We start from the raw sequence: 25,694 nt of genomic DNA, 5'->3' as shown, positions 1-25,694 counted from the left end.
GGTCAAATCGGTATAATCGAAAGCCGATTTTGGCCGGCTTCAACTGCTTTCCGTCGCGGAGCCGGCCAAACTTCAAGGGGGAGTGTCGGTAGGGTAGTGAAGGCGGGATGGGGGCGTGCTCACGAGATGGTTGGCTTCGCCCGATAACGGAAAAAAGAAAGCCGGCCTTGACGAACATTTCGCCGGTTTTACTTGGTCCCTTATTTTTCACGACCAAGCTTCAAAAAGGAGCCCCAAATGACCACCAGAGGGAGTCGGGGATGATCTCCCCTTACTCCCCCAGTGGTCACCAACCCCGTCCCACCCCCCCAAAAAATAATTTTTTTTGCCAGCCTCTATGCCAGCCTCAAATGTCATACCCAGCTCCCTGATAGCAGTATGCAGGTCCCTGGAGCAGTTTTAGTGGGTGCAGTGCATTTCAGGCAGGTGGACCCAGGCCCATCCCCCCCCTACCTGTTATACTTGTGGTGGTAAATACTGAGCTCTCCAACCCCCTCCACCCAAAACCCATTGTACCCACATCTAGGTCCCCCCTTATTCCTAAGGGCTATGGTAGTGGTGTACAGTTGTGGGGAGTGGGTGTTGAGGGGGATTTGGGGGGCTCAGCACACAAGGTAAGGGAGCTGTGCACCTGGGAGCTATTTTTGAAGTCCACTGCAGTGCCCCCTAGGGTGCTCGGTTGGTGTCCTGGCATGTGAGGGGGACCAGTGCACTACAAATGCTGGCCCCTCCCATGACCAAGTGGCTTGGATTTGGCCAGGTCTGAGATGGCCGGCTTTGGTTTCCATTATGGACTAAAACCAAAGCTGGCCATCTCAAACCTGGCGCTCTCAACATTTATGTCGAGATTTGGCCGGCCCCAAACCGTATTATCGAAAAAAAAGATGGCCGGCCATCTTTTTCGAAAATACGGTTAGCTCCGCCCAATTACGGAGCCGGCCATGGAGATGGCCACCCATAGAGATGGCTGGCCCCGTTCGATTATGCCCCTCCATGGCACTTAGGCACAATCTTATAGAATAGCATCTAGTACACATAGGTGTGTGATGCGTCTAAGTGGTGCGTAACTCTAGGCTCTGGTTTATAGAATTGCCCTGGAATGCTTAGACCAGTTAACTCTCAAAGTTAACCAGCTAAACGGCAGTGGTTCCCAAATCTGGTCCTGGAGGCACCCCAGCCCAGTTAGGTTGTCAGGATATCCACAATGAATATTCATGAGAGAGATTTTGCATGCAGTTGAGGCAGTGTATGCAAATCTCTCTCATGAATATTCATTGTGTATATCCTGACAACCTGACTGTCTGGGGTGCCTCCAGGAACAGGTTTGGGAACCACTGAGCTAAAGCAGTTTGAATATGGATCGCACACCAGTTAACATAGACCTATAAAGCACAAAAGCTTGACTACACCTCACAAGGTGTTATGTGTTTGTGATGACATTCATGTTGATGCACTAGCTTTAACACATGCAAATTAATGCAGAACTCTTGTGCATATTGTTAATGTAAGCTAATTAACACATATTAACAGCTGATGTCAATGCACTTTATTTATTTATTTGTAACATTTGTATCCCATTAGCAGGCTCAATGTAGCTTACAAAATACCATAAAGGCGAACGCCAAGTTCGGTAGGGTAAACAAATATAGATTGAAATAGGGGTCAGGTAAGGTTAGGGTATAAGGTACAATAAGGGTCAACATTAATAAGGAATATATAATGTCCAATACGATCTAAGGTTATGTTGTGTTGCAGAGCTGATGCATTTAAGTAGGGTCAGTGGGATAGGCCTTGCAAAACAGGTAAGTCTTTAATGATCTCCTGAAGTTAAGATGGTCGTAAATCATTTTCACAGTCTTTGGTAGTGCATTCCACATTTGTGTGCCTAAATAGGAGAAATTGGATGCATAGGTTGATTTATATCTGAGTTCTATGCCGCTCGGATAGTGAAGGTTCAAATAGGTACGTAATGTATTAGTATACTGATCCCTTAGGCTTCCTTTTACTAAGGTGTGCTAAATGCTAAAAGGCCCATTTTATACTTATGGGCTTCTTAGCATTCAGCGCACACTAATAGTTAGTGCACCTTAGCAAAAGGACCACTTTGGGTTTTTTTTGTTTGTTTTCCAATTTAATGGTCCCACCATGCTGGCAGTTAGAACACAGTCAGAATGATTTTACTGTATAACTACAAAAGATGCATAAGAATATCTTTTCCCCTGTAGCTCACTTTCCATACATTGAAAGGAGAATGTGTGCGGTGATAATATTATGTAGCAGTTCTTCAGTTTTGCATGGTGCATATTGAGAGAACTCTTTCTTGTCTAGATGATAAGTCTTGTTGTATTTGTAACATCCACAGCTGCAACCTACAGGTAGGGCTCATTCTTCAAAAGGGTTTAACCGGGCAGGAGATGCTTCCACCTGGTAAAACCCTGCTGAATGAGTCAGCCACCAATACTCAGCAGCATTTAACTAGGTAGGTGCCACCAGGGGCGTAGATACGTGGGGCCATGTTTGGCCCTGGACCCCCCTGCCAATGACCCTCTCGACTCCCCCGCCGTTAACGTGCAGGACGGCAGACTCAGAAACAGAACGAAGGAAGAAGATGACCTCGGCTGGCGGGGGTTGGGGTCCCCCACCAGCAAAGGTAGGCGAAGGTAGGGGAGGGTTGTTGGCGGGGGGGGGGGGGGGGGGTTGGGTGTCAAAGTTGTTGTTGGGGGAGGTTGGCAATGTCTGGGGGGGGGCTAAAATGTGCCCCCTCACCTCGGGCTCTGGACCCCCCTCCCACTGAAGTCTGGCTATGCCCCTGGGTGCCACTGAATATCACTGATAACCGGCCATCACCTAACCAGCTAGGTTAAGGGTGGGCTGAGGGCGGAGTGCCAACTTAGCCGGTTAGTGGCAATATTCAGTCCGCATAACTTTCTTGCGTCAAGTTAACTGGGCACCAGTCTGAATATTGACCAGTGCCCAGTTAATTCCGAGTCAGTCGAATATTCAGTGCCGTTTGCTGCGCACAGCCTGGCATTGAATATCAGGGATTAGATCAGCCCACTGCTAGAAATGGCTTGCAAATCGCTTACCAGTAGGGGCTGAATATTCCCCCCCCTTCCCCTCACAAGTGTTAGGACGTCACAATAATGCATCCTTCAGAGATTGATAATGTATATTTTTGTCTTTTAGGTTTACAAGTTGTCTTGAACTCCATTATAAAAGCCATGGTCCCTCTTCTTCACATTGCCCTTTTGGTGTTATTTGTGATTATAATCTATGCTATTATAGGACTGGAGCTGTTTATTGGAAAAATGCACAGATCTTGCTATTTCGGTGGCACAGGTAGGTAAATGTGTATTTAGATTTCTCCTTTTTTATTGATTGACAAAACTTAACAAACAATAACTTGGTATCACAGGATAATGCATTTTGTCACCAGTATTTTATAAAATAAAAGTGGGAGGACGACCAAGGATACCAAAGACTGAGAAGTTGTATAATAATAATACTACTTCAATAAACTTTTCTATTATTATACATTTTCTCAGTCTTTGGTATCCTTGGGTCTCCTCCCACTTTTATTTTATATTGTTGTCTTCCGTGGGGTGTCTTGAGTTCTCTGTCTTGTGGCGGATTTTTTTCTGTCACCAGGATTTTGACATTTTACCCCTCCCCTCCCATCTTCCCCCCCATCCTGTAAGACCTTCCCCCCACTTTCCCTCCCACCTAACCCCTTTCTCCTTCCCTTCCTTTCCCTCTACACACCCCTCCCCTTCTTAGCCCCCCTGGCCTTGGACTCTGATAGTCCAGGCGGTAAAGGTGTATTTAATATCAAAGGTGTAGCTAGGGGGGCACCAGGGTAGCGCCTGCTCCCCCAAAACGGACTTCCATCGATTCCGGTGCCTATTTTGTTTACCTGATCCGTTGCATTTAAAACACATGCCGGTGCCATTGGTGGTCCACTGTCTGCTCCCCTCATGCCTTCAACTGGCTACACTTCTGTAGATCTCAAAGAGGGCAGATGCAATTCAGAAGACTGCTTCAAAAGAACTGGCTGCTGTGTAGGTAGTGACGGCAAAATTTAATCAACGTATAGCGAATCCGGGGGTAAGTGCCTAATGCAGTTTAGTAAAGGGGTCTCTTATGTGCAATATGTTTATTAATATGTTTCCTTATACTTAAAAAAAAGCTGTTTTGAAATAGAAGACATTTTTGGGTTGGATGTAGCCTAACAAATGTGCATTTATTTTCTGGATCCTTTTCAGATATACTAGCTGAAGATGAACCAGCACCTTGTGCTTTCTCAGGGAATGGGCGTCCGTGTCCTGTGAATGGATCAGAATGTAGGAGCGGATGGGTTGGACCAAATGGAGGCATAACCAACTTTGATAATTTTGCTTTTGCAATGTTAACTGTTTTCCAGTGTATAACAATGGAAGGATGGACTGATGTCTTGTACTGGGTAAGTAGCCTGACGACTGAAGCAGTGTACAATACGCTACCGTTTGCCTATTTTAGTAAGCCAGGAAGCCATGAAACCTGTTGTGCTTGAAGGCATTCTTCTGATGAAACTATCTTGGGTGATACACTTTAGCTGCAAGGAGGTACAGCTATACACTCCTTCCAGTCACAGTTTTCACTAGCTCCTTCAGGTTAGGTACCCATCAAAGAACAAGTAGAAACAGAGATGCGAGGTTACCCAGTTCTAGGCTGACATTTTTTGGGCAGTCTTTGAACTTACATCCCAAAGCAGTGTGGGATTTATGGTGCCTGATCCTGCCCTATGAAATCAGCACTGAAAGGAAGGAGGAGTAGCCTAATGGTTACTGCAGCAGGCTTTGATCCTGTCAACCTGGGTTTCATTCACACTGCATCTCATTGTGACCTTGTGGGAGTCACTTAACCCTCCATTGCTCCAGGTACAAAAACTTAGATTGTGTAGCCCTCTAGGGACAGAAAAAGAACCTCCATATACCCCCGGATTCTATATATCACACCGAAATTTCCATGCGCAAATTGAAACATATTCCATAACAATGCGCATAACTTAATGAGTTAACAAAGCTAATCAGCACTGATAATTGAATGTTAAAAAGCAATTATCAGCATTAATTGGCATTAATTAGCATTTACACACGCTACCTTCTAAGCATATTCTGCAAAGCGGTGTATTTAAATTCTAATGTGTTCTGCCAAAAAGGTGGCATGGCTTTGTGCGGGTCATGGGCATTCCAGAAAACTATGCGCAGGGTGTAGAATACACCTGCTCTGCGCCTAACTTAGGCGCCAGTATTTACACCAAGTTTTACTTGGTGTAAATGGCTGCACCTAAAGTTATGTGCTGTCATGGTCGCTCGGCATATTCTATATATCACGTGGAAATTTAGGCTTATTCTATAAAGTACACCTAAATTAAGGTGTACTGTATAGAATGCGTTTAGGCGAATTTCATTTCAGCACGAATTTTTAGGCGTGATATATAGAATCTACTTCATAATGTGTACATCACTGCGTAATTCTAGTAGCGCCATAGAAATGATAGTAGTAGTAGTAAAGTCCCATAATGCATTATGATGGGGTGGTCAGAAATCTAGGACTTTAAAATCTCAAGCCTGAAACTGAGTAACTTGGCATCTCTGTAAAAAAATTTTTTTTTAAAGTAAGCAATCCATTGTTACAGAATGTATAGCTACATACAATCCAACGCAAATTTTTAAAAAACTATAATCTTTATTCAACATTTTAAGAAACATCAAACAGGCAGCTCAAACAGCAGTACCTACACATCATAACAGATGCAGAAAGAAACCCACCAGAAACTCATTTTCGCTGCCTGCATTGGCCCCATAGGCTTCCCTCTGCTGCATCCTGCCCTCATTGACATCACTCCCTGTTTCCTTATTGGCGGGATACAGTGGAGGGACACCCATGGGGCAGGTGCAGGTAGTGAAACTAAATTGCTGTGGCCACCAGGGACATCTCTGAAGTACACCGAGGAGGGGTAGACACCAGGCTGCTGGTGGAGGAGAGGGATGGAAGGGGAGTGACTGTGAGGCACCGGCATTAGGTGGGCCTGTGCCCACCCAGGCCCACCCATTTCTATGCCACTGCATTGTGGCATTCAAAATGTGCTGAGTGGGTCATCACCAGAATTTAAGCAGGCAGGACCCTTAAGGTTTGGAGCTTGACTTCTTAATTGCCTCCCCTTGAAAGTGCAACATTCTAATTTTGATACGTACATATCTAAGTGCTAATTGTGCCACTTACATGTTTGGCACCCCAGGCAACTTCATTTCTTTAGAACATGCTTATTTCTAAAATGGCTGTTTCCACTGTATGTTCTGCCAAAACAAACAATTTTCATGTGGCCTTATACCTATTTTAGAAAAAGCTCTGTCTTCAGTGAATATTTTGTAAAATAGGCTAAGTTGAGCGCATTCTGACTTGAGGGTCTTTTTGTGACTTTGACGACCTTTACAAAGCTGAGCTTATTATCTGACAACAGAAAACTGTGAATAAATACACCTGGAGGGCATTGCTGTAAAGTATGTGCTCACAGTTATGCACCAATTATATACATATTTCATTAGAATAGTAGCATATACACATGTATGCGTGCACATTTATTTATTTATTTATTACATTTGTACCCCGCGCTTTCCCACATACAGCAGGTTCAATGCGGCTTACATAGTAAGAAAAAAAAAAAAAGAATTACAGAGTCCTGTAAGGAGAATATTATAAACTGTAATAAACATAATAATAGTAAGGTTTTAAGAATATATGAATTGGATATGGGAAGGTAAACAAAGATAGGATAGGCAAAAGGAAAGGAGTTGTGGGAGGGGTATGGTATAGGACAGATGGAGAAGAAAAGACTGGAGGATGAGTATAAGGAGATTGGGAGACAAGGTCAAAGGTATTATCTGTGTCAGTGTCAGAGCATGAGTTATGTAGATGGGCTGATAGGATTAAGTTGAGTCATTAGGGTAACCTTGCTTGAAAGAGATGTGTCTTCAGCATTTTCTTGAAGGGTAGATAGTCATTAATTGTTCGGATAGATCTTGGTAGAACATTCCAAAGCTGGCTGCCAAAAAAGGAGAGACTGGATGCATAGTAGGTTACATATTTGCATATATAGCAAAATTCCACCTAAGCACTATTCTGTAAGTACGTGTATATCTTACATAGCACGTATCGTACAGGTAGGTAGCATTTCACAGCTCACAGAGTTCTTTTTAAATGAGAAAACTATGCAATTCATACCTTCCTATGTGTCATGTAAATTTACCTCTGGCCTTCTTTCCAAATCATAGTTTCCTGATGCTAGGGTCCACCTTGGGGGTCAGCACTCAAGAAAAAGATCTAGGTGTCATTGTAGGTAATATGCTGAAATCTTCTGCTCAGTGTGCGGCAACAACCAAACAAGCAAGCAGGATGCTAGGAATTATTAGGAAAGGGATGGTGAATAAGACCAAAAATACCATAATGCCTTTGTATGGCTCCAAGAGTATTGTGTTCAGTTCTAGTCGCTGTATCTCAAAAAAGATATAACGGAATTAGAAAAGATTCAAAGAAGAGTGACCAGAATAATAAAGGGAATGGAACTCCTCTCGTATGAGGAAAGGCTAAAGAGGTTAGGGCTCTTCAGCTTGGAAAAGAGATGGATGAGGGAAGATATGACTGAGGTCTACAAAATCCTGAGTGGTGTAGAACAAGTAGAAGTAAATCAATTTTTTACTTGTTCTAAAAGTACAAAGACTAGGGGACACTTGAAGAAGTTACATGGAAATACATTTAAAACAAATAGGAGGAAATATTTTTTCACTCAATAGTTAAGCTCTGGAACTCTTTGCTGGAGGATGTGTTAACAGCGGTTAGCGTATCTGGGTTTAAAAAAGGTTTGGGAAAATTCCTGGAGGGAAGGTCCATAGTCTGCTATTGACACAGACATGGGAAGCAACTGCTTGCCCTTGGATTTGTAGTATGGAATGTTGCCATGATTTGGGTTTCCAGCAGGTACTTGTGACCTGGCTTGGCCACTGTTTGGAAAACAGGATACTGGACTAGATGGACCATTGATCTGACCCAGTATGGCTACTCTTATGTTCTTTGGCCTTACTTTAAAGGGAAGGAGACCTAGGTAGATGGGCAAAATCCATGCCATGTGCTCCACAGCTTTGTCAGAATAATTGAAAGAGATGGGTACCTTGTAGCATTCTCCTGATTGGGAAGTACTTCTACAAGCTATGAGCATATTAGCTAGATTGTAAGCAACTGAAAGTCTAGAGCAGAGATCTTTGCTAATATTAATGCAGGGCCAATTTGTCAACCCCTCCCCCCCAAAAAAAACCCCTTCAATGTGAGAGCCAAGACGTCACCAAACAAAGCAGCAGTCATCTGGTACAAGACTATTTAGGATCTTACGTTCAAGTGTATTTTTTAATGATAAACCACATAGAATACATTCTCACACAGAAACAAGATAAGATCCCAAATTAAATTATCTTTAAAAACAGGCACTTGTAACTGACAATACAGAATTCTTCAAGAAACCTGGAACCTTGGCTAACCAAAATCAGTTTCAAAAAGAAAAGATTTCAATGTCCATCCTTATATCACAAGCCAGTGAATTTTAGATTCATGGACTGGCTGCAGAAAATGTTTTAGCAACCTCCCAAATAAGAGGCGGTAAGTGGTCCTGTTTTAACTCTAATCAGATACCACACACACAAATGGGAACATTAACGCATGACCTGCAATAAAAATAATGGGAACGTAAAGGTGCCTTGTAAAATTTGCAGCTAATGCACAGTAAAATCCTGCATTAAGCTGTGGTAACTGCAAATTTTAGTGCATTTTAATAAAAGGGCCCCTAAATCTTTGGCCGAGATTCTGGGACTTCAGTTGCGTAATGAAATGGAATGGAATAACTGAGGGGTCCTGTGGTAGTGACGGGGGCCATTTTCCCGCACACCAGTGCCCTTTTTACTGCAATGGGTAAAAAGCCTCCCCCCCTCCAAAAAAATGCCATGTGGTAAGATAACCCTTACCACATGGCCATGAGGCGTGGAGCACTTACCGCCACCTGTTGAGGTGGCAGTAAGTGCTCCTGTATTAACCGGCGCTATAGAAAAGAAATTTTTTGGAGTGCCGGAAATGGTGCACGCTCTATACGGAACTATCACCGTTGGCTGCATTGGGCTGCTGCCTTTTAGAAGACCCCGTGAGTAGGGGCGTAGCCAGACCTCAGCGGGAGGGGGTCCAGAGCCTGAGATGGGGGCACATTTTAGGCCGCCTCCCCCAGCTGCATACCTTCCCCCGCCACTTTTGACCCCTCCCCCCCACCAGGTACCTTTGCTGGCAGGGGTCCCCAACCCCCGCCAGCCAAAGTCTTCTTCAGCGCCGCTCTCCGGTGCGTTCGCTGATCTGTTTCTGTCAGTCCTGACTCCTGACATCCTGAATGCATGTCCTGTATGTAGCCCCCTGCAGGACGTGCAAAGGTACCTGGCGGCGGCATTGGGGGGGGGGGTCAAAAGTAGAGGGGCCCATGCTCCCGTGGCCCCACCAAGCTAAGCCCCTGAGGTAAGCATGTCCCTGCTTTTGATAGCACTTGCAGTACTGAAACAAGGTAGCATTATGTATTTTATTATGACAACTTTGTAAGTTTTTTTCCTTATTTACAAAAATGCAGCTTGAAACTTTTTAAACCCAACTTTAATGCTGGAACATGTTTTGCATGTTTCTATTACTTTTTAAAAATATTTTTTAGTATTATTTTGTTTTAAAAAATGCAAAAAAAACTACTAACAAACACACCCACAGTAATTTCTCTGTTGCACAAAATTGCACTTTAGAAGATTTGCCTGTTTTCTCTATGTATATACAGCAGGTTAGAAGTAGTTTTTAAAAATGAATTGTGATGCTGTGGGGCTCATCTTCGAAAGAGAAAAACATCTAAAAAGTGGCATAAAGCAGCATTTGGATGTTTTTCTCACAAAAACGTTCAAATCAGTATTTTAGAAAACCTACTTTCCAGAGGTTTTTCTATGCTGCTCTTCTGCAGTGCATTCAAATCTCAAGGCAGCATGTTGGGGGCGTGTTAAGGGCAGGACATGGGCGTTCCAAAGACTTGGATGTTTTCAGCCAAAATGGAACAAAACAAAGCCGTCTAGGAAGAAAACTGAGACGTTTTGAGCTAGACCTCTTTTTATAATGAATAAGGTACTAAAAGGTGCCCTAAATAACTACTGGAGGGAATCAGGAATGACCCCCCAGTGGTCACTGACCCCCTCCACCCTCCAAAAATATGAATAAAAATATGACTTACCGTCGTCTCTGACAGCCTCAGATGTTAAAGTCAGGTCAATTAGAGCAGCATGCAGGTCCTGGAGTAGTGTAGTGGTCGGTGCAGTGCACTATAGAGTGGGGGGACCCAGGTTCCTATCTCCCTTTACCTGTTACACTTGTGGTGGAAACTGTGACCCCCTCCCAAAGTCACCAAAACCCTACTGCACCCACATATAGGTGCCCCCTTCACCCATAAGGGCTATTGTAGTAGTGTACAGTGGGGGATAGTGTGTTTTGGAGAGCTCAGGGGACAAGATAAGGGAACAAATGTGAGATTGGCACCTGGGAGCATTTTTATGAAGTGCACAGAAGTGCTCTCTAGGGTGCGCCATTGCTCTCCTGGTATGTCTGGAGGACCAGTCTACTTCCCAATGGCATGAATCTCTACGTTTTGCACGTATTCATTTTTATTCTGAAAATGGGCCAAAAAAACAAAATGTCCAAAACACAACAGTAATTTCTTTTTAAAAGACATTTTTCTTTTTCGAAAATGACCTTCTTTCCTATTCAGATTTTGGACATTTAGTACAAAACATCCAAAGTCGGACTTTGACGTCATATCACGCTCCTTCACTAAGTATAGAGGAGTTCCAGATGCTTTCCTTTTTGACAGCTTCTCTGAAACTACATTGTTCACATCAGTGCCTTCCAACCACCTTGTGTCATTTTTGCACTATTGCTTCATTATGCACCTAGACGGATGGACAGGCCTCTTTTTACCTTTTTCCACAAAGCATTCGTGACTATAAATTTGCATACCACCTTTTCATTCTTTATCTTTTAAAATAATTTTCTTAACTGTAATACCTCACTTTTTCCACGACAAATATTGTTTTATGAATTGCTGAATATGGCTGTGAATACTATTATCTCACACTGCATCCATAAATCTCAAAGGCTCGTATTTTGCAAAAGCAAGATGTACAACACTTTAGTCAGTACATCTCTGCATGAGCCAAATAGCCCTTGAAAAGACTCAAATAGTTTACAGCATCAGTAAAAATGCCATGGGCTGAGTATCTGCAGATATTTGAGCATTTATACAATTCAAGAATTTTGAGGAATTAAAGCCAAGATTTCCTTGCAGAGAAAAGTGTATCACTTGTAGCTCTAATGTGATTTTATCTGCTGCCATCCTCAGCCAGTATTATAACAAACTGCTTCTGGAAGTTCATCTTATTTCTTTCAGATGAATGATGCAATGGGATTTGAATTACCCTGGGTGTATTTTGTCAGTCTCGTCATCTTTGGGTCTTTTTTCGTGCTAAATCTTGTACTTGGTGTATTGAGCGGGTAAGCATACACCTTTTCAGTCGTGAAAGCAGAGTCCTGCATTCAGCTTCCATGAACACCTAGGTTGGACAGAAGCAAGCTAACTCAGATGAAGTGCTGAGATCCGTCCTCGTATAGTCATATTCTCTTGGTCTCAGAGGTCTAAACAGATTTAAGGAGTCTTTTACAGAGGCGCTGTAGCATTTTCGTGCACACTAAATGCTAGGGACACCCATGGGAATATAAGGGCATCTAGGGTTTAGTGCACGCTTATTTTTAGCACGTGCTAAAAACGTTAGCACGCCTTTGTAAAAGGCCCACTCAGTGACAAAACCCACACAGAATAACCCACAATTTGTAGTGAATATATATATATATATAAGTACTTATTGTAGTTCAGCACTTAGGTTTTTCCTTCGTTCTGTTTCGAGACATAGTTTCTTTTGTTGTTTATAGTGGAGCATTTGTTTTGCAATGTGTGATTTTTTTTGTGTGTGTGTGTTTCCACACCCATTTTTGATTTTTGTAGTTGAAATTAGCATTTGGCCACAAAAAAAGGTAAAAATAAAAGATAAAAACAGAGAGAGCGTTTTCAAAGCACAAAACAAAGTCCAAACCACACACACAAAAAGAAATACCAGGGGCCTTCACAAGCAGGACAAAACTTTTACTTAAAAGTTTTTGTCATGCTTGTGAAGGCCCATTAAAATAAAAGGCCACGACCATTTTTCAGCTGCACTAGAAAATGGCAGGAGCGAGTGGCAAACTCACACACTAATCACCTCGCCAGCCACTTTCTAGCGCTCCTTAGTAAAAGGACCCTTGAGCCCAGATTTTACTGCACTTTAGTAAAAGGGCTCCAAAGTTGGTTAGCACTGCTCTAGATTATATATTGATTGTGAGTTGATAGACGGGTAAAGAATAATCACATACTACAATTCAAAAAGTTGCATTAATTGAAACTGTACAAGGTTTTCATTAAACAGATTTTGCAATAGGCAGAGGAGGAACAAGATTTACTTTTGATAAGTCCCACATCTCACATCTGAGATTCACTAGAAGCCAACCTGAGACCTCCAGAATAAATATTGGGTAGTTACAGAGCAAAAATCAATGTAGGGGTAAGTTGCGAAACACTGAAAACCTATGTGAACAGGCAGCTGGATATAAGGATTCTGCAGTTTTAGTGAATGGATGAATTGTAATGACTTTCCTTACGTTTTTACAGGTAAATGATGCAATAGGAAATGAATGGCCATGGGTCTATTTTGTTAGTCTTATCATCCTTGGCTCATTTTTCGTTCTTAACCTCGTTCTTGGTGTACTTAGTGGGTAAGCCGTTGAATTATCATTGTATATTCTCCCACTGTGTGTCTGGTAGACTTTCATTCATTTAACCTGCCTGGTGATGGTTTGCTTCACTGCATGATATGTTCCCTTTCTTTCACCATGCTTGCTTTCCTGACTGACTTGAATGCGCATTGTGTATGTGACATCATTAATTTACAGTGTATGCAGAACATTGCTCATTATGTACTGCATTATATCATCTCCCTGAAGGAATATTTTTATTAGCTGGCCATATATATATATTTTAAGTTGAAGGCATTGCATTTTTTTCACCCTTTTACTAAAGCTTAGTGTGTGCTAAATGCTGAAAGTCCTATTTGATAACTGTGGGCCACGTGAAATTTAGCAAACACCTAATGCCCGTTAGCACTTGCTAAGGTTTAGAAATAGGGACGCTTTATTTCTTGTTTCTTCATCATGAAAGGCATTTTTCATCAAATTTACCAAAGATGATATAGGACCTAGTTTTCAATTATATAAAATATCTTTCAGTATGATATTTACTTTTACTTCTGATTAGGCAAACAGGAACACAAAACACAACTGTACTTTGAAACTAATCATTGATTTTGAACTAAATTTAATTTTAATACACTCAATATAAATTTTTATTTTAATGTAGCTCGTTTTTTTTTTCATCAGAGCTCAATGTGAATTACATTTCCTATTCCCCAGAGGGCTTACAGAACATATGCTTATGTGATTTAAGGCAACCAGAGAGGGTAAGACAGTATACACAAATAGCAAACAAACAAAAGCACAACTGGCCTTCAAGACTGAGACAACAGGAGTCGTATATTCAGATAAGATCCAACACGGGCCGTGTTTTGGCGTACACAACGTCTGCCTCAGAGTTCTTTGCCCCACAAAGCTTATCTTTTCTATTTCCAGTTAAACAGTGACACCATGTATTTCTGAAACAACTGTCCAAATCCACTCCTGGTCCCTGCGCTGTGAGCTGCTTTAGGACTGGGTGCTGGAAAGTGCGGAAGTGCACAGCGCAGGGACCGGGAGTGGATTTGGACAGTTGTTTCAGAAATAAATGGTGTCACTGTTTAACTGGAAATAGAAAAGATAAGCCTTGTGGTGCAAAAACCCCTGGGGCAGACGTTGTTTACGCTGAAACACGGCCTGTGTTGGTTCTTATCTCAATAAAGGACTTATGTAATTTAATACATTTCCCCATTATTGTCTGCAGGTCCTTTTTACTAAGTTGCAGTAAGCACTGGCATGCGCTTAACTCACTTAGCAGTCCAACGCGGGCTTACCGCTCGGTCTTCCGGGACTACTGCTGGCCCAACGGGGCTACCTGTGGTAGTCCCGCCCTGAGCATGCGCTATTTCTGAGGGAAAAGGAAAACCCCTGGAAATGGCTTCTGCGATGATAACCCAGTGGTAATCGGGCATTGCCGCGCGCTGCTCGGTTACCGCCGGGTTAGCACGGGAGCCCTTATCACCACCTCAGTGGGTGGCGGTAAGGGCTCCCCGCTGCATGGCCATGTGGTGAGAGTTCTCTTATTGCATGACCATGTGTGTCTGGGGGCTATTTTACCCACTTTGGTAAAAAGGGCCCTGACATTCGGGAAAAACGGCCCCTGCCACTAGTGCAGGGCCCTTTTTCTCACAGCTTTGTAAAGCGACCCCTTAAAATGGCATATCAAGGGATGTGCTGAGGCACCCTGTGGTAAATTGGCAATTTGCATGTGCAAACTGTGCGCTAAAAAATATTTAAAATTTTCTGCAGAGAGAGCATGTCTGGGGATGGAGAATGAGCATGACAGTGCAAATCAGATAGCGCAACTACATTTCTAGTGGCATAGCTAGGATTAGTGTATGAGCCTATACGGCCTACAAAAGAGGTGTCAGTAAGTGCTCATGTGCTAATTTCTTTAATGGCCATGTGCTAATGGTAAATTAGTGCATAGAAAATAGGAAAATTGGTTATTTTCCTGCCATGGAAAAACATCGGTAACGCCCTGGAAAGACCCATGTAAAGAACATAAGAGTAGCCATTCTGGATCAGACCAATGGCCCATCTTGCCTACTAAGATTCACTTTTTATTGCAGTTTCATAAATGGACCCCATATTGCTCACATTAATGCATTAAATCAAGGTCTAAGTTAGTACCTAAGGGGCCCTTTTACTAAACTGCATTACGCATTAGTGTGCGCTTATGCAGGAAAAATGGCCGGATGCAGTAAAGCATTTTGCATTAGTTTTGCCATTTGCGCATGCTAACCGTGCATTATTTATTTGAGGAGGGGGCCTGTCAGGGGTAGAGAATATGCACGGAAAGCATGCGCTAACTGAATAACGCAGACTTCACACTGGAATCCTTGGCGCCTCCTAAGTGAGAGGCGGTAAGTTCTCCTGCATTAATTTTTTTCAGTGGCTATGCACTAATTCTAACATTAGCGCATGGCCAGAAAATCAAATAATAGAAAAAGGCTGAATTTACGGCCCCACCCGAAATGGGCTTAATGCATGGGAAAGTCCCATGTTATGGCGCACTCAGCCCATTTTCTTTTCTTTTTTTTAAAATGTTTTTATTAAACAGCGCAGCTTAGTAAAAGGAACCCTAAGACAATAGAAGGTGAAGTAATTTATCCAAAGTCACAAGAAGTATTATTTGAATCCTTTCTTTGCTGGTGCTCTGCCTGCTGCTCCAACTAGGCTTCTCCTCTACTCTGACATGGTGAAGCACCGTTCATGTTGGATGTTGCTTCTCACACAGAGGAAGTCTTTTTTTGTTTTTTTAAGAGATTTTCAGTCTGCAACGTAGTGTTAGTAAATATTTTTCAGTGAAAAGAAAAATACATACAAAACGATCACATAAAGCAGTGTTTCCCAAACCTGTCTTGGGGGCTTCTTAGCCAGTCAGGTGTCATGGCCGCAGCCATGCCCTGTGCTCTGACTCACCTCCAGCCACCAGTGGGCATCGAGATCAGGCTCCGCAGCTTGTTACAGGCCTCCGTGCTGCTCCCTAGGTGTGATGGGCCATTGATGCTGCTGCTTCCAGTCGACGCTGGCTTCCATAGGCAGTCACGTGCACTGGGAGTCACTATCTGAAGGGGCAATGACTGGAGACAGATGGGATGCTTGATGCTAATGTCACGAGCTAGGGCCTTTATAAGGGATCCTGGGCCTTTACAACAAGTCTCCTAGCCATTTGCCTGGTGTGTGCTGCCACTTGGTTCCCGTTCACTGTTCCTGCATACCCTTGTTCCAGTCTGTCTCTCTAGCCTACCTGTCCCTGCTCGAGTCTGCCAGTGATTGCTCCAATCCGTCTCTCCAGTCTGTCAGTCCTTGCTTCAGTCCGTCTCTCCAGCATTTCAGTCCTTGTTCCAGTCCATCTCAAGCCTGCCTGTCCATGTTCCTGCTCCCTTTCTTGGATTGACCTCTTTGCTCAGATCCAGCTTGTCTCTTTGATTCCTCTGGACTGCTGCCTGCCCTGACCTCCAAGATTGTTTGGACTTTCTTGGGCCTTTATGGTACCATTGTTGATATTCGGACCAGCTCGCCTGCTTTTGGCCTCCGTTACTATACTCCCTATTCTCCAGGTGAACCTCAAGACTTGACCAGCCCTGAACCTAGCCTGGGTGTAACTCGCTGCCACCAACCAGGGCCTATCTAACCTCTGGGTTAGTTAGGCAGTGCAAATTTGGCGCCAGTCCAAGGGCTCACCCTCTCTGGCCCATGACATCATGTTTTCAGGATATCCACAATGAATATTTGTGAGAGATATTTACATGCACCTCCTCCACTACAAACAAATCTCTCTCATGAATATACATTGTGGATATCCTGAAAGCCTGACTTGCTGGGGAGCCCCCAAGACAGGGTTGGAAACCACCAACATAAAGCCTTCTACCCCTTAAACCTAGTAAAAACAGACCTTCCAAAGATGGGTATCACAGATTAAGCAATAATCAATATAGATACCATCAGTTCCAGTTCCTCAGTGGTCCAACACATTTTCTTATTTTTTTCTTTTCTACAAAATATTTCCCAGAAAAATATTATAGACACTTTGTTTTTTTGTAATTTTCACATATATGCCTTGATGTAAAATTACCCCCCCCCCCCCCAAATAGTTGTATTTGTCTAAACTCAAGCTTTTTCATTTTAGCCACAGAATAGGGAAAAACGTAAGGAATGAGGCTTGTGTGCTAGTATTTCATAAAGTCACTTCCACATGCATTCATCTTAGCTGGCTTGCTGTATTTTTACATCTAAATCTAATCAAATCCTCTTCACATCTGTCAAACTCCTGCCCTCATCTGGTATATGTTATCGAAAATAAGAGTTATTTATAATTTACAGCGTATGCTTTTATATATTATCTCCAACAGTCCCAGTATGAGATCCCCAGTGTTCATTCCAGTTCTGATTGTTTCAAGCAAACAGACCCACATCCTTAATCTACCTTTGATGTATCTTTCATGATAAACACAAATATAATGGCTTCCCTTTAATGAGCAAACAAAATATGGGCAGGCAAGCCCTCTCCTGTTTTGCTGAAGCTACATCAGGAGTCATTTCTTATAGTTTTTGACTCCTGATGCAGCTTCGGTGAAACAGTGGGTTCCTTGTGAAGTTTGAAGAGTCCAGCCCCAGTGTTTCTCACTGCAAAGATCATTTATATTGAAATAAATGCAGTTTGAATTGTTTTTTTTGGTCAAAGTTACTTGGCAGTGGGACTTTATTTGGGGGCTTCACTCTATTTATTTTTCTGTGAATTGATTGATTTACATAAGACAGGCTTTTTTGTAATCTTCTTTACTGGAATCTCAAAGTTAAAATTTTGGGAGGTTATTGTAGCTTTTGTAGGGGGCCTTTTTTTTTTCTCTGCAGTTTTTTTAAAAGAGGCAGAACTTTTTTCTTTTTTTGCCACCCTAGAAATATTGTGTCTGACCTATGATAGAGTACAGCTGTAGTTTCCCATTAAACTTATATAGTTCGGGTGGTAGCATTGAGCTCTTAAGTCCACCCTTTCTTTTTTGTCTTGACTTGGTTTTCCAGTATAGAAGGAGTGGAGGAGTGGCCTTAGGGTGGTGGACTTTGGTCCTGGGGAACTGAGTTTGATTCCCGACACAGGCAGCTCCTTGTGACTCTGGGCAAGTCACTTAACCCTCCATTGCCTGCCGCATTGAGCCTGCCATGAGTGGGAAAGCATGGAGTACAAATATAACAAAAATAAAATAAATAAAATTTTGTTAAAAACAGGAGAGGGCAGAAGGTTTGTTTGCCCATATTTTGTTTATTGATTATTTGCTTCTTTAGCTCATTATTAATTAGGGCCCTGTTTACTAAGGTGTGTTAATGTTTTTAGCATGCTTACACTTAGCGCTTGCTAACCATGTAGGTGCCCCTAGGGATATTGTAGGCACATACATGGTTAATGCGCGTTAAAAATGTTAACGCGCCTATAACGCTGTTAGTAAACAGGGTCCTAAATTTTGTGGCTTTTCCCTTTAAAGAGACCATCAGTAATTTAGAACAAAAAAAGCCTGCCTGCCAGTCCACAAAGGATAAAGATACCCCTTGGTGCTGAGAGGTCAAACAACTGTACAGCTGTTCAGAACAGGTGAATGAAAATTTAAACCAAGCCCGTACCTGATGTGGATGTTTTCTATAGTACAATGTGAAGATGTGTAGATTTAGATGTCTGCTTATTATTTAAACCGTTTGCTTCATTATATTTGTCAGTTCTCATCTCCTTTATTTATAGTTCGACCACCTACACTATCCTATTTGTAATGCTGGTGCTGCTTTGTGCACTGCATGGTTGACATCTTTAGATTTTGTTAGCACATTGCGTGTGAACGGGGCTAAGAGTGTGATACATTTCTTGTTTTAGTTCTTCCGAAGGTGAGCATGGCCTGTGGAAAAATGTAAATTAAGACTTGCAGTATGAAATTTGTTTTTTTGTATTTTAAATGCTAACCTACCAAACTGTCTGCATGGCAAATATGAGCATATGGAGATTGACTGATGGGGAAAACTGTTCTATAATGCATACTGTTATGTATACTAATGGTTCCCAAGCCTGGTCTTGGAGGCACCCTTCCAGTCAGGTTTTCAGGATATCTACAATGAATATTCATGACAGATTTGCATGCAGTGCTTCCACTGCATGCAAATCTCTCTCATGAATATTCATTGTGAATATCTTGAAAACCTGACTGGCAGGAGTTCCTCCAGGACCAGGTTTGGGAACCACTATTGCATATTATAATGAGGTACTGAATATTCACTGCTTATTGGTATGGCTTGTTATCCTTATGCCCTAGCAATGAAACAGCTGTAGAAAATAGCACTGTACCTATTATATCCAGTTACAAGTGTTCTGCTAATATGTTTCTGTTTCTCCCAGTAACATTTTTGCTATTTTTTTCTTTTTTTTATATGTTTCTTTTTTTTATTAAACTTTAAACATATTTTTAATGGTGAACTTTGGAGGTTGGCTCAATTATTTTTTTAGTAATGCTGTATGCTGCTCTGCAGAGGACCTCTGCCCCCCCCCCCCCCCCTGTGGCTGGTAGGGAAGTATTCATAGCCCCAGCAGGAAAGAGAGTCCCATTAAACATGCAATAACAACCCCGAATGGTTAGATTTAGAGGCCCTGTTTGCTGGGTTCCAGTCATTGCCCTGGTGCATGGCCCCTAACCAAGAGTTATCAATGCAATGACTGAGTTGAGTTCTGATGAATATAAAATGAAGGGAAATGGTTTCATGGGTAGTTGTTGATGAGGGCTCTTGTTTTACTGTATTACAACAGAGGCCAGTTCTGATTGAACTGGAAGCCCAAAGGAGCAAAGCAGAGTTGTGAGATCAAAAAAGATACATTTAAACTAAAAAAAAAAAAAAGTGGGAGTGGAGAGGAATATTTTTTACAAAAAAAATTATTTTCTGTAACAAATATATTTTATGTTGGACAGATAAGCATATTTGAATGTATTTCAGAGTTGACTTGCCATTGGCGCAAGTAACTAGGGGCTCTTAATAAAGTGCTTAATGCAGGAAATTTGTGTTCAGTACTTACAAATAAAGGACCCTGTTAAGACACTGTAGCACGTGCTAAAATGTAGCGCATGCTAATGCTAGAAACACCCATATATTCCTATTGGTGTCTCTAGCATTAGTGCATGCTAAAAACGCTAACATACCCTTAATGCAGCAAGTATGGGGGGTGTGCCCAGCATTTTGCAGATCATTTGCATTTACGTGCAATACTCAGATTGCTGTTAGTGCAGAAGCACTTAACATTTCCTCTCCCCCCCCCCCCCCCATCTAACCTCTCTTCTTCCCCCATTCTCTATCTCTATGGATAACACTCTCATCTTCCCTGTCTCATCAGCACGTAAGCATGGGGTTATCTTCGACTCCTTCTCTGCACATATTCAACAGACTGTTAACACCTGTCATTTCTTTCTCTATAATAACACGAAAATTCATCCTTTCCTTTCTGAGCACACTACTAGAACCCTTAACCACACCCTTATCACCTCTCAAACTATTGCAACTTGCTTCTCACAGGTCTCCCACTTAGCCATCTCTCTCCCCTTCAATCTGTTCAAAATTCTGCTGCACGACTAATATTCCGCCAGTGTCGTTATGCTCATATTAGCCCTCTCCTCAAGTCACTTCATTGGCTCCCCATCGGTTTCCGCATACAGTTCAAACTCCTCTTATTGACTTACAAGTGCATTAACTCTGCAGCTCCTCAGTACCTTTCCACTCTTCTCTCTCCCTACACTCCTCCCCAGGAATTCCGTTCACTGAGTAAATCTCTCTTATCTGCACCCTTCTCCTCCACTGCTAACTCCAGACTCCGTTCCTTTTATCTTGCTGCACCATATGCCTGGAATAGACTTCCTGAGCTGGTATGTCAAGCTCCTTCTCTGGCCGTCTTCAAATCTAGGCTAAAAGCCCACCTTTTTGATGCTGCTTTTAACTCCTAACCCTTGCTCACTTGTTCAGTACCCATGCTTTATCATTCCCACCTTAAGTAATTCCCTTATCCCTTATTTGTTCTATTTGTCTTTTCTAATTAGATTGAAAGCTCTGTCGGACAAGGACTGTCTCTTCATGTCCAGTGTACAGCGCTTCGTTCGTCTAATAGTGCTATAGAAATGATAAGCAGTAGTAGTAGTCTTTGGGAAATTTTGTTGCTCTTTGGGATTCCGGAATCTTGCTATTCTTTGGGATTCTGCACAGAATCTTGCTACTCTTTGGGATTCTGCACAGAATCTTGCTACTCTTTGGGATTCCAGAATCTTGTTACTCTTTGTTATCCCTTATTCGTCCTGTTTGTCTGTCTTAATTAGATTGTAAGCTCTGTCGAGCAGGGACTGTCTCTTCATGTCTAGTGTACAGCGCTGCGTATGTCTTGTAGCGCTATACAAATATTACTCTAAATACAAATTACTCTAAATACAACTATTATGAAACTCTCCTAATTTGTTTATTTTATTTACATCCTCATTACTGAATATTATATCTTCTCCGATATCATTATATTATGTTTTATCTATTTATCCACTTCCAATCCTACATGATATACTTATGCACCTTTTATTTGCAACAATTCTGAAATTATTATTCCGCTAATATGATTGCCATGATATTCTTATGCACCTTATCTGTATCTATATTCTGAAATTCTTATTCTATTAATGTGAATGTCGTTGTAACATTTTGTAAACCACATTGAGCCTGAAAATGGGTGGGAAAATGTGGGATACAAGTGCAGCAAGTAAATAAATATTAAGTAGTAGTAGTAGATAAGTGGGCCTGTACTAACTATAGGAGGGATGGTTAGTGCACAGTCCAGCTTATTTTTGAAAGAGAAAGACGCCCATATTTCGACCCAAATCGGGAGATGGGCGCCATTCTCTCATGGGCGCCCAAATCGGTATAATCGAAAGCCGATTTTGGGCGCCTCCGACTGCAGTCTGTCGTGGGAATGAACAAAGTTGACAGGGACATGTCGGAGGCATGGTGAAGGCGGGACTGGGGCGTGTTTATCGGCCGAGGAGAGATGGGCGCGCTCGGCCGATAATGGAAAAAAGAAGGGCAGCAGTAGCGAGAATTTGGGTCGCTTTTTTTGGACCCTTTTTTTTCACGAACAAGTCCCCAAAAAGTGCCCCAACTGCCCAGATGACCACTGGAGGGAATTGGGGATGACCTCCCCTGACTCCCCCAGTGGTCATTAACCCCCTCCCACCAAAAAAATGAACTTTAAAAACTTTTTTTTCCAGCCTGCATGCCAGCCTCAAATGTCATACCCAGCTCCATCACAGCAGTATGCAGGTCCCTGGAGCAGTTGTTAGTGGGTGCAGTGGTCTTCAGGCAGGTGGACCCAGGTCCATCCCCCCCTACCTGTTACACTTGTGCTGGTAAATGGGAGCCCTCCAAACCCCCCCCCCAACCCACTGTACCCACAACTAGGTGCCCCCCTTCAGCCATAAGTGCTATGGTAATGGTGTAGCGTTGTGGGGAGTGGGTTTTGGAGGGGATTTGGGGGGGCTCAGCACCCAAGGTAAGGGAGCTATGGACTTAGGAGGTATTTTAATTTTTTTTTTTTTTGCTTTTTACAAGTGCCCCCTAGGGTGCCCAGTTGGTGTCCTGGCATGTGAGGGGGACCAGTGCACTACAAATCCTGGCCCCTCCCACGACCAAATGCCTTGGAGTTGTTCGTTTTTGAGCTGGACGCCTTCGGTTTCCATTATCGCTGAAAACCGATACCGTCCAGCTCAAATCCGCCCAAATCTGATGCATTTGCCCGGCACCAACCGTATTATCGAAACAAAATATGGACGCCCATCTTTTTTGAAAATAGGGTCTGTCCCGCCCCTTCGCGGTCCCATCCTCAGAGATAGTCGCCCATGGAGATGGGCGTTCGCGTTCGATTATGCCCCTCAGTATGTGCCACATATGCATTCTATGCCCATTTCCCATCCATGCGCTACCTAGTTACTGCCCTGTAACTGCAAATACATTTAACACATAGTTTAGTGCATGATAGCTCTCAAAATATCATAAAAATAGTTACTGCGCTTGTACAGTTACCATACATTAAACCATGCTCTAAGTACTAAGAAGTCCACAGGTATAAAATGGGCTTATTAGCATTTAGCAAGTGCTAATTCTTTCAGCGCATACTAAGCTTTAGTTAAAGGGCCCCTAACTGCTTAATGCACTTTATTAAAAAGATCCCTAGATTTCTGCTCCTAGGGATAACGTCATAAAAACAATTGTTAGTACTACCAGTTTTTATCCAAATTTCAGATTATGTAAGGGTAAGTTTCTAATATAAATTGTAGCATCTCAAAAATATTTATTTATACTATTAGGTCCACGTTTAAATTTGCAGGTATTCCCATGTACCACATGGGAATAGGATCCCATCCAGTTCCAGCTTGACGTGGTCAGCGGTCGAATATGGGCTATTTGACATGGCCAACAGTAAAAGAGGTTTCTGAATACACTTGAGAAAATTTTAAAATCAAAGTACATAACTTAAGCATATCCTCAGACTTCGAGAGTATTTGGACCAGTGTTAGCAAATGTAGGTAAAGTCAGATCAATTTATATGCATTTTTCTTATTAAGGGGGTCTTTCATTAATGATAGTCCGTATTATCTGCCACATGGCCCATTTTATTCCTATGGGTCCTGCTGCAGATAGCATGTGCTAATGGTTAGTAGACGACCTCTTAAGAGAAGAAAAATGGTTGTTAAAAAGAATGCAATATAAACAGTGCATTGTAAGCCACTTTGAGTCTGCTTCAAGTGGAAAAAAGTGGGGTATAAATGTTCATAAATAAATACATATAAAAATGTTTTATTAACTAGTTAAATAGTGAAATATATGGTAAAGCGGAAGGGCTAGAAAATTACAAAGTCATGCATTTATGACATTAAATCAGTGCTAAGGGTGTATTCTTGGGTTACAGCTGGCTCAGTGATTGCAGTTTCAGTTTTCTGTTGAATGCATAATTTGGGCTTTAACATTCAAGAAAGCATAGGACAAGTACATAGGAAGCATGGGACAAGGAGAGGAAGGGATGGGAGACAGTATGGACGGGCAGACTGGATAGGCCATATAGTCTTTACCTGCTGTCATTTTTGGCATCCCAACCCAAAGGCCAACAACACAATGGGCCCCTGACACAAGAGCTCAAAGACAAAACAGCCTAATAATCATTTACCCACGATGATGTTTAATGCTCTTCCTCGGCACCAAGACCACAGATCGAGTCTGGGCAAAATGCAGCGCTATGCAAAACACAGCCCCATTTAGTAGAAGGGATGTGGGTTATCACCATTGGGCTGGGGGGTGCAGTGGAGCCGGAACTTAGCCAGATAACACTAATATTCGGTGCTGGTATCAAGATAAGTTCTGTCGGGCAGCTAATACCCAGATCTTCAGTGCTGGTATCAGGGTACAGCTCATTGTTGTTTAAATATCACAATCAGGGTGTTAAAGTAGTGTAGACTGGAGTTTAAATAGTGAGGTTGGGGTGCCATGTTTTGAAGCCCAAATGCATGATCCTGTATTTTTTTTTTTAGTATTATATCTTAGCTGCCAGACTCAAAACCATAATCCTTTCACTTTCAAATTTGCTACAGATACAACACACGTATAGATATTCATACCTGATTTGTGTGCATGTAGATTTTCTTTGGAAACTAATACACACATACTTGCAGATTTTTTTCCTGATCCTACTGGCCCCCAGGAAATCATCACCTAAATGCAGATAGAAATACAGTACTCATATTGATGTAGATCGACTTGCATGCTTATAGCTGTATTAAGGGAGAACAATTTTCGGCATCTAGTTTACACATATATTGTAAATTACTATTTACTAATGTAAATAACTTTGAAAATTGACCCTTAAATGCATAAAACTGCACAAAATCATGTCAGAATGTGACAAGAAACTGAATGATAATTATTGTAAATAGAATATTGAAAGCAGCAGTTTAGTTAGCAACCAATAAAACAGGAGAGAAATCAAAGAGATAAACAGAGATTTTTAAAAGATGCAAAATAATTTTTTATATTTTTAATAAATCATATGACATTTTATTGTGCACAAAAAATATAGCACAAACGTTTGCATTTTTGTTAATGATAATGATATATTCAAGATGGGTTTTATCTTCGGGAGATGTTTTCAGCCGAAGGCATTAATGTTTCTCTGGGTAGTCATGGGAACAAAGATATTTCAGACACACACTAAGCTGTGTCTGCATTGCTTGGGGACAGCATGGTGACATATCTTTCTACATATCCACCACCTACATCCAAGACCCTCTGCATATTTCTGTAATAATTTATTGTTTTCTTTAAGTAGCCCTAGATCCCTTCTTAACATGAGAGAGGTGCAGGATTCTTATCCTTTTAATTTAAGAAATTATATTCTGCCTTTTCTCTCTCTAGAGATCACAGTCTCCAGCTTAATCTCTAGGGCCCACTGTTAGATTTCACAAATAGAACACAACACATTGGAGTGATGCTCCCAAAGACGACTTTCTTTAGAGGTAGATAGTAGAAAAGTATTTACAAGACAGTGTATATTTCTTTGGCTCATCTTTGTTAGAGGGAAGGTTTTACACAAATGCCTCTTTATAATTAAAGTGAATGTGCTATTGAATAGGAAAGCTCTGTCCTTCAACATAATTATAACAAATCTACTACTACTACTACTA

At 42.0% G+C, this 25,694-nt stretch overlaps 1 protein-coding gene across 1 annotated transcript in view; it reads left to right on the top strand.

The window, feature by feature from the left end:
* CACNA1D (calcium voltage-gated channel subunit alpha1 D) overlaps positions 1–25,694 on the top strand; it is a 384,574-nt gene that overhangs the window by 146,715 nt on the left and 212,165 nt on the right. The window contains 3 exon segments of the mRNA XM_030205472.1: positions 3,187–3,339; positions 4,263–4,459; positions 12,848–12,951. Of these exon segments, the coding sequence (XP_030061332.1) occupies positions 3,187–3,339; positions 4,263–4,459; positions 12,848–12,951 (454 nt within the window).

The sequence above is a fragment of the Microcaecilia unicolor genome, chromosome 6 (genome assembly GCF_901765095.1).
Source record: "Microcaecilia unicolor chromosome 6, aMicUni1.1, whole genome shotgun sequence".
NCBI classification, from domain to species: Eukaryota; Metazoa; Chordata; class Amphibia; order Gymnophiona; family Siphonopidae; genus Microcaecilia; species Microcaecilia unicolor.
Note: the sequence above shows the minus strand (reverse complement) of the source record. Positions and strands in the feature narration are given on the sequence as shown.